This window comes from Colobus angolensis, unplaced genomic scaffold (genome assembly GCF_000951035.1).
Source record: "Colobus angolensis palliatus isolate OR3802 unplaced genomic scaffold, Cang.pa_1.0 Scaffold22, whole genome shotgun sequence".
Taxonomy (NCBI): Eukaryota; Metazoa; Chordata; class Mammalia; order Primates; family Cercopithecidae; genus Colobus; species Colobus angolensis.
The window spans coordinates 1,954,869-1,963,575 of NW_012115377.1; the positions used below are offsets into that span (position 1 = coordinate 1,954,869).

The 8,707-nt window shown below is 53.7% G+C and overlaps 1 protein-coding gene across 1 annotated transcript; it reads left to right on the forward strand.

Annotated features, from left to right (window-relative positions):
* Positions 1–1,419: 1,419 nt before the first annotated feature.
* Positions 1,420–5,282, forward strand: FEM1A (fem-1 homolog a (C. elegans)). Its single transcript, XM_011943474.1, has one exon. The coding sequence runs from the start codon at positions 1,588–1,590 to the stop codon at positions 3,595–3,597; it is 2,010 nt and encodes a 669-aa protein (XP_011798864.1). The 5' UTR covers positions 1,420–1,587; the 3' UTR covers positions 3,598–5,282.
* Positions 5,283–8,707: the final 3,425 nt, after the last annotated feature.

Genomic DNA, 8,707 nt, shown 5'->3' on the forward strand with positions numbered 1-8,707 from the left:
GGAGGCGGAGCTTGCAGTGAGCTGAGATCCGGCCACTGCACTCCAGCCCAGGTGACAGAGCGAGACTCCGTCTCAAAAAAAAATAAAATAAAATAAAATAAAATAAAAAATGCATTTTACTGTATATATATTACTACACCTCGAATAAACTTTAAAAATAAAGAATTCGGGCCACCAAAGATTTCTGTCCCATAATTCACTGCTGTCAAAAAAATGCCAGGAAATGGATCACCTTACAACGGCTGGAATAGCTATTATCAAAAAGATGAAAGGTACCAAATGTTGGCAAGGATTTGAAGAGAACATTTACACACTATTGATGGTAATTTTAATTAGTATAGCCATTATGGAAAATGGTATGGAAGTTCCAAAGAAAAATTTAAAAATAGAACTACCAGATGATCCAGCAATCCCACTTCTGGGTATTTATCCAAAGGAATTGAAATCAGCATGTCAGGCCGGGCACAGGGGCTCACGCCTGTAATCCTAGCACTTTGGGAGGACAAGGCGGGGGGATCGCCTAAGGCCAGGAGTTCAAGATCATCCTGGCCAACATGGTGAAACCCCGTTTCTACTAAAAAATACAAAAATTAGCTGGGCGTGGTGGCGGGCGCCTGTAGTCCCAGCTACTCGGGAGGCTGAGGCACCAGAATCGCTTGAACCCGGGAGGTGGATGTTGCAGTGAGCCGAGATTGCAGCACTGCATTCCAGCTGGGCGACAGAGCGAGACTCTGTCTCAAAAACAAAAACAAAAAAACAAAAAAATCCCACGAAGTTATTGAAAGATAAGAAATAATTACGTAAATAAAATAAAAGAAGGAAATTCTGACACATGCTAGGATATAAATAAATGTATGTAAATGAATGAATGAATAAATGAATGGGGGAATAAGAAGTGAGCGCGTGATTTTTCACCCTTATCGCTCCCTGTTCTCCTGGCTCAAAACGCTTTCGCCCTGCCTGGCTTTTCGGCCTCCTCCTGGCGCCCCCTGCCGGTGGGCCGCTCGCCTATGCTCCAATCCCGAATCATGACTCGCTCCCTCTGGCCGAGCTTGGCCTTCGGTCTAGGTCCTGATTGGCTCAGAGTCGCTCGCCATGCCTTTTGGGAAATGTAGTCCTTAAAGGCATCAAGCGGGCTTTTTCCATAGGCTCTGACGTAGAGACAGCCACGGGAAGTACGTCACCAAATTTCGCCGCTTCCCACAAGCTAGGTCGTGTGGCGCTGCATGACGGGAATTGTAGTCCTCAAATTACTAACTTCGCTGGCCATGTGCTGGGACTGGAACGCCAATTCCCATCATGCCGCGCGCTCACAGCTCGCAGGGGCTGTCCTGTGGCCTTTTTGGGCAGTGTAGTCTTAATCCCCCATGATTCCTTCTTTGTTCTATGGAGTGGGCCCGCGCAGAGGACTCCATTTCCCGGCGTGCTCCCACCCGTCGGGTCGCGGCAGCCATTTTGTTCCGCCCGAGGAACCCCTAAGATGGCGGCGAGGGAGACGGTGAAGGTTGCCTCCCGCCCGTCCGGGCTCTGATCCTGTGTCTCCCCGTCCTCCGGCGGCCGGCCCATGGCCTGGCGGAGGCCCGAACCATGGACCTCCGCACCGCCGTGTACAACGCTGCCCGTGACGGCAAGCTGCAGCTGCTCCAGAAGCTGCTCAGCGGCCGGAGCCGGGAGGAACTAGACGAACTGACGGGCGAGGTGGCTGGCGGAGGGACGCCGCTGCTCATCGCCGCCCGCTACGGCCACCTGGATGTGGTGGAGTACCTGGTGGACCGGTGCGGCGCGAGCGTGGAGGCCGGTGGCTCGGTGCACTTCGATGGCGAGACCATCGAGGGCGCTCCGCCGCTATGGGCTGCTTCCGCCGCCGGCCACCTGGACGTGGTGCGGAGCCTGCTGCGCCGCGGGGCCTCCGTGAACCGCACCACGCGCACCAACTCCACGCCCCTGCGCGCCGCCTGCTTCGACGGCCACCTGGAGGTGGTGCGCTACCTGGTCGGCGAGCACCAGGCCGACCTTGAGGTGGCCAACCGGCACGGCCACACATGCCTCATGATCTCGTGCTACAAGGGCCATCGTGAGATCGCCCGCTACCTGCTGGAGCAGGGCGCCCAGGTGAACCGGCGCAGCGCCAAGGGCAACACGGCCCTGCACGACTGCGCCGAGTCCGGCAGCCTGGAGATCCTGCAGCTGCTGCTGGGGTGCAAGGCCCGCATGGAACGTGACGGCTACGGCATGACCCCGCTGCTCGCGGCCAGTGTGACGGGCCACACCAACATTGTGGAGTACCTCATCCAGGAGCAGCCCGGCCAGGAGCAGATCGCAGGGGGAGAGGCTCAGCCTGGGCTGCCCCAAGAAGGCCCCTCTACCAGCCAGGGGTGTGCGCAGCCTCAGGGGGCCCCATGCTGCAGCTCCTCCCCGGAGGAACCACTGAACGGGGAATCTTACGAAAGCTGCTGTCCCACCAGCCGGGAAGCTGCCGTGGAAGCCTTGGAATTGCTGGGAGCTACGTATGTGGATAAGAAACGAGATCTGCTTGGGGCCCTCAAACACTGGAGGCGGGCCATGGAGCTGCGTCACCAGGGGGGCGAGTACCTGCCCAAACCGGAGCCCCCACAGCTGGTCCTGGCCTATGACTATTCCAGGGAGGTCAACACCACCGAGGAGCTGGAGGCGCTGATCACCGACCCGGATGAGATGCGCATGCAGGCCCTGTTGATCCGGGAGCGCATCCTCGGTCCCTCGCACCCCGACACTTCCTATTACATCCGTTACAGGGGCGCGGTGTACGCCGACTCGGGCAATTTCGAGCGCTGCATCCGCTTGTGGAAGTACGCCCTGGACATGCAACAGACCAACCTGGAGCCTCTGAGCCCCATGACCGCCAGCAGCTTCCTCTCCTTCGCGGAACTCTTCTCCTACGTGCTACAGGACCGGGCCGCCAAGGGCAGTCTGGGCACCCAGATCGGCTTTGCAGACCTCATGGGGGTCCTCACCAAAGGGGTCCGGGAAGTGGAACGGGCCCTGCAGCTGCCCAGGGAGCCCGGAGACTCGGCCCAGTTCACCAAGGCGCTGGCCATCATCCTCCACCTGCTCTACCTGCTAGAGAAAGTGGAGTGCACCCCCAGCCAGGAGCACCTGAAGCACCAGACCGTCTACCGCCTGCTCAAGTGCGCGCCCAGGGGCAAGAACGGCTTCACCCCTCTGCACATGGCTGTGGACAAGGACACCACAAACGTGGGCCGCTACCCCGTGGGCAGATTCCCCTCCCTGCACGTGGTCAAAGTGCTGCTGGACTGCGGGGCCGACCCGGACAGCAGGGATTTTGACAACAACACCCCACTACACATAGCAGCCCAGAACAACTGCCCGGCCATCATGAATGCCCTGATCGAAGCAGGGGCCCACATGGACGCCACCAACGCCTTCAAGAAGACGGCCTACGAGCTGCTGGACGAGAAGCTGCTGGCCAGGGGCACCATGCAGCCCTTCAACTATGTTACCCTGCAGTGCCTTGCGGCCCGGGCCCTGGATAAGAACAAGATCCCTTACAAGGGCTTCATCCCGGAAGATCTGGAGGCATTCATTGAACTGCACTGACCTGCCCAGAACGTCTGTACCCTCACCTCTCCACTCTCCTGCTGAAAGGCCGGAAATCGGGCGGGGGTGTAGCAGATGCTCCTTCTTGCCTCCTTCGGGCACCAGTCAGGGGAAGGGTTCTTCCGCCTCCCATCCCTTTACCTGCAGAGAGGGTGGGAGGTGTTAGCGAGCCTTTGGTGCTAGAAGCCTTCAGGGTCACGTGCTAAGAGGACAGTCTTTCTCCAGGAGCCCGCTCACTCATTCTGAGTCAGGAAAAGACCCAAGACCTTCCCCACATCCTGTCTGCCTGGGTTACAGAGGCCTTTGCCTCGTTACCCTAGAGGTGGAGGGGCAGAAGCCATTGCGTTCCTTCCCTGCCAGAAACACAGGAAGAAGTTGAGGACGGTCTTCCTTCCCTTGCCCCTTTACATGGCCGGATAACTCCAGCTGCCAAATACAGTGTTAGGACTGGGGGCTCCCGAGATGAGAGTTTGAAAGTCAGGGAATGAGCCCACCTCTCATTTCTTCCAGCACGATCACGCCCTGCTCCCGTGCCACTGTAGTCCCTGGCAGACAGGCAGGGCTCTGCCCAGGGCAGCCTGCCACTTGCATAGCTTTCGGTTGGTTTGGTGTTCTGTTTATTTAATAAGTGGGCAGGTTGCAAGCATTGCACAGAAGTTCTGAGATTTTACTGCCTTTTTTTTTTTTTTTAAAGAAAGTTGTTTGTTGGACTCCATAAGTGAATTTCAAGCAGTGAGGATTTTGTGGTGCCTGCGATGGCCGAGGCCACAGGAGTGAGCCGTATGTGTGAGGAATTTGGTGAGCGAGATAAAAGTCCATGGGTGTCGACCCCTAAAACACGGGCGACCGTACATTTTTATACATCTCCACTCTACCGCCTTTTCCAGGCTTTCCGATTTTACAGGCCTTTCCAATTTTCCATTCTCATTTCTTCCAAGCAGAAATCAGGAGCGACCACAAAGCCTGACAACACTTTGCCGCCCAGCAAGAACTGGCACAATTGGTTTGGGTCTGCATTGCCATCGTGCCCGAGTTAAAACTACAGGCCACTCCGCCTTGCAAACCTCACGTGGCCTCTGATTTCATTGTGGGTGCATCTACAGGTGGCCCAGGCTGTTTTTTCAGCTGCTCCGAGGATTGGGACCCAAGTCATCATGAAAAGGGCCCAAGTACAGTCTTAATGTGATAAATCCACTAGCTAAGACATTGAGTGCCAAGACCAGCCTTCCAGCCGAGCTTTGGACAAAGTCTCAGGTTCCCATGTCTCAGGGTGAGGTGCTGGGGCTGCCAGAGGACCTGCCCCAGCAAGATTTTTCTCCAGAGCGAGACTCCATCAGCCCGGGCAGACGGGAGCAGGTTCTTGGCCAGCATAGACAGCAGCAAACAGCAGAAGGGAAGCTATTCTCACTACATCCTCCCTGCAGTAGCCAGGCCCTTAGGAGGAGGAGCAACCGGGGGTGTCCAGAAACGTCCTGTCCCTGGATGGAAACTAGGTCTCGTTTGGAATTTTTTTTTTTTTTTTTTTGCCGTGTTAGGAAATTATTTATTTATTTGCAAGACAGGTTTTAACTTAACTCAGCCAAGGTGGGAAATGGCATCCCCATCCCTTCCAAAGCACAGAGCACAGAAATGAGGCCGTTTACTCCATGCTGGTGTTAAGTCATTAAAAAGATATTGGAAGAGAATCGCCTGATGCGTCCTTGGCATGGGTCAACTGGGGAAGTGGGTGGTGGGTGGATCCGTCCATGGCATTGGTCTGAGTGAACAGAGAGCTCTAGGGCCACCTCCCCTAGTCAGAGGGGTTTCTGTGTTATATACTGGGGCTTATTTTATTTTATTATTATTTTTTGAGACAGAGTCTCGCCCTGTCACCCAGGCTGGAGTGCAATGGCATGATCTCGGCTCACTCCACCTCCCGGGTTCAAACGATTCTCCTACCTCAGCCTCCTAAGTAGCTGAGATTACAGGCACCTGCCACCATGCCCAGCTAATTTTTGTATTTTCCGTAGAGGCAGGTTTTGCCATGTTGGCCAGGCTGGTCTCAAACTCCTGGACTCAAGCGATCCTCCCACCTCGGCCTCCCAAAGTGCTGGGAATACAAGCATGAACCACTGCACCTGGCCTCTATGTTATATACTGGGGCTTTGTGTGAAATTTCATTTGAAAAACAGTATGTTGCTGTATAAAAAAAAGCCTGAGCAACATAGTGAGAGCCTGTCTTTACAAAAATAAAAAAATAGTCTGGGTATGGTGACTAACATCTGTAATCTCAGCACCTTGGGAAGCCTAGGCAACATAGTAAGACCTCTGTATCTACAATTTTTTTTTTTTTTTTTTTTTTTTTTTAGATGGAGTCTCACTCTGTCACCCAGGCTGGAGTGCAGTGGTGCCATCTCGGCTCACTGCAACCTCCGCCTCCCGGGTTCAAGCAATTCTCCTGCCTCAGCCCCCCGAGTAGCTGGGATTACAGGCGTGCACCACCACACCTGGCCTAATTTTTGTATTTTTAATAGAGACAGGGTTTCACCACCTTGGCCAGGCTGGTCTCAAACTCCTGAACTCAAGCGATCCACCCACCTCAGCCTCCCAAAGTGCTGGGAATACAAGCATGAACCACTGCACCTGGCCTCTATGTTATATACTGGGGCTTTGTGTGAAATTTCATTTGAAAAACAGTATGTTGCTGTATAAAAAAAAGCCTGAGCAACATAGTGAGAGCCTGTCTTTACAAAAATAAAAAAATAGTCTGGGTATGGTGACTAACATCTGTAATCTCAGCACCTTGGGAAGCCTAGGCAACATAGTAAGACCTCTGTATCTACAATTTTTTTTTTTTTTTTTTTTTTTTTTTAGATGGAGTCTCACTCTGTCACCCAGGCTGGAGTGCAGTGGTGCCATCTCAGCTCACTGCAACCTCCGCCTCCCGGGTTCAAGTGATTCTCCCGCCTCAGTCTCCCAAGCAGCTGGGACTACTGGCATACGCCACCATGCCCGGCTAATTTTGTATTGTGAGTAGAGACAGAGTTTCACCATATTGGCCATGGTGGTCTTGAACTCCTGACCTTGTGATCCACCTGCCAAAGTCCTGGGATTACAGGCATGAGCCACCACGCCCAGCCTCTAGAATTAATTTTTGAAAGTAACCAGGAATGGTGGCATGCACCTGTAATCCCAGCTACTTCAGAGGCTGAGGTGGGAGGATCACTTGAGCCGAGGAGGTTGAGGCCGCAGTGAGCCATAACTGCACCACTGCACTCCCGCCTGAGCGACAAAAAAAAAAGCGAAAGCTACTAACCCCTGCTTTTGGGTAGGGTTACCTCTAGAAGGAAAGGGTAGTTCCTTTAAGTGGGGAGAATGAAGTTCCCAGGAAGCCTCCCTCAGCTGGTGCCTGAGGAGCTGGGACAGGGACGGTGGAGAGCTGTGTGTTGGTGTTTGTGTTTTGGTCAAGCCGAGCCTGCCTTCCAGCAAGACTCACCGATGAAGCCAGTAAGCGTCTTTGGTGGACTTGGATTTCCTAGAGCTGGTTCAGGCTTAGTGAGGAAAATCCCCCTTCCCTTTTTCTTTTTCTTTTTTTTTTTTCTTTGAGATGGAGTCTTGCTCTGTCACCCAGGCTGGAGTGCAGGGGTGCAATCTTGGCAGCCTCCGCTTCCTGGGTTCAAGCAATTCTCCTGCCTCAGCCCCCCGAGTAGCTGGGATTACAGGCGTGCACCACCACACCTGGCCTAATTTTTGTATTTTTAATAGAGACAGGGTTTCACCACCTTGGCCAGGCTGGTCTCAAATTCCTAACCTCAAATGATCCACCCACCTCAGCCTCCCAAAGTGCTAGGATTATAGGCATGAGCCACCACACCAGGCCTCCCCCCCCTTTTTTTCTTCATCTACCATCTCATCTCACTTCCTTGTATAAATTTGTTCCATTCTAAAATTCTGGTTTTCTCCATATTAGAACAGTCAAACCCCCACTAGAAAGCACCACTCCGTTAGCTGGGCCTGTGGGATTTTGCTGAGCCCCTGCCATGTGCCAGGCAGGTTCCAGGCCCCCTTGGGGATAAGGATTGAGCTGTGGATACCAACGTGTGGTTAATCCCTGCGCCCCCACCTCACGTGGCAGCGGAGGGAGGCCCTGCTGTGGGGTGCATGCTACTTCCATGGTGCATTGGGTTGGAGGGCTCTCCCGAGGGTGGGTGTCTCCCATCTCTTGCCTTCACACACCTGTTGTCTGGTTTCATTTGGGACTGGACAGTGCCACAGGTGACAGCTGTTGGGCTGTCGTCTGTTTGGTGTGGCATCAAAGGAGTGGATTTGAATCAGCAGGTGCTGCTCTCAAAGCCCTCTCCTGGGGGACACAGTACTAGTGAGCATTTATTGAGCACCTACTGTATGCCAGGCACCATTCTCTGTAGTTAAATGCACTGCCTGTTTATACAACAGCCCTCTAAGGGAGGAAAAACATATCAGAGTCCCATGGATGGAAGAAAAATAAGAAGAAGAAAGTAGGAAAAACAGCCCTGTTAAGCTGAAGGCCATGTTAAAGCTCTACCAGTTTCAGGTGAGGGCTGATCCAGCAGATCCCAATCGTTCCTAAAGAGCTGGCTGATCGCTCCCCTGAGACTGGGGTGAGGTGGGCGTCCCAAGATGACCACCCGCAGAAAAGAGAGCATCTTCCTCCCAGTCAAAGTAGGTCCTATCTAAAGTAGGTCCGGGCCAGGCACGGTGGCTCATGCCTGTAATCCCAGCACCTTGGGACGCCAAGGCTGGAGGATTGCTTGAGCCTATGAGTTTGAGACCAGCATGGGTAGCAAAGTGAGATCCTGTTTCTACAAAAAAAAAAAAATTAGCCAGGCGTGGGGATGTGTAGTCCCAGCTGCTGCTGGGGAGGCTGAAGCAGGAGGATTGATTGAGCCCAGGAGCTTGAGGCTGCAGCGAGTCTTGATGGCACCACCACACTCCAGCCTGGGCAACAGAGTGAGACCCTGTTTCAAAAAAACAAAGTAGGCAGGCGGGGTAACTGAGGCTACTAAGCGACGTTAAGATGCCTAAGGCTGGCCGGGCGTGGTAGCTCACACCTGTAATCCCAGCACTCTGGGAGGCCAAGGCGGGAGGATCA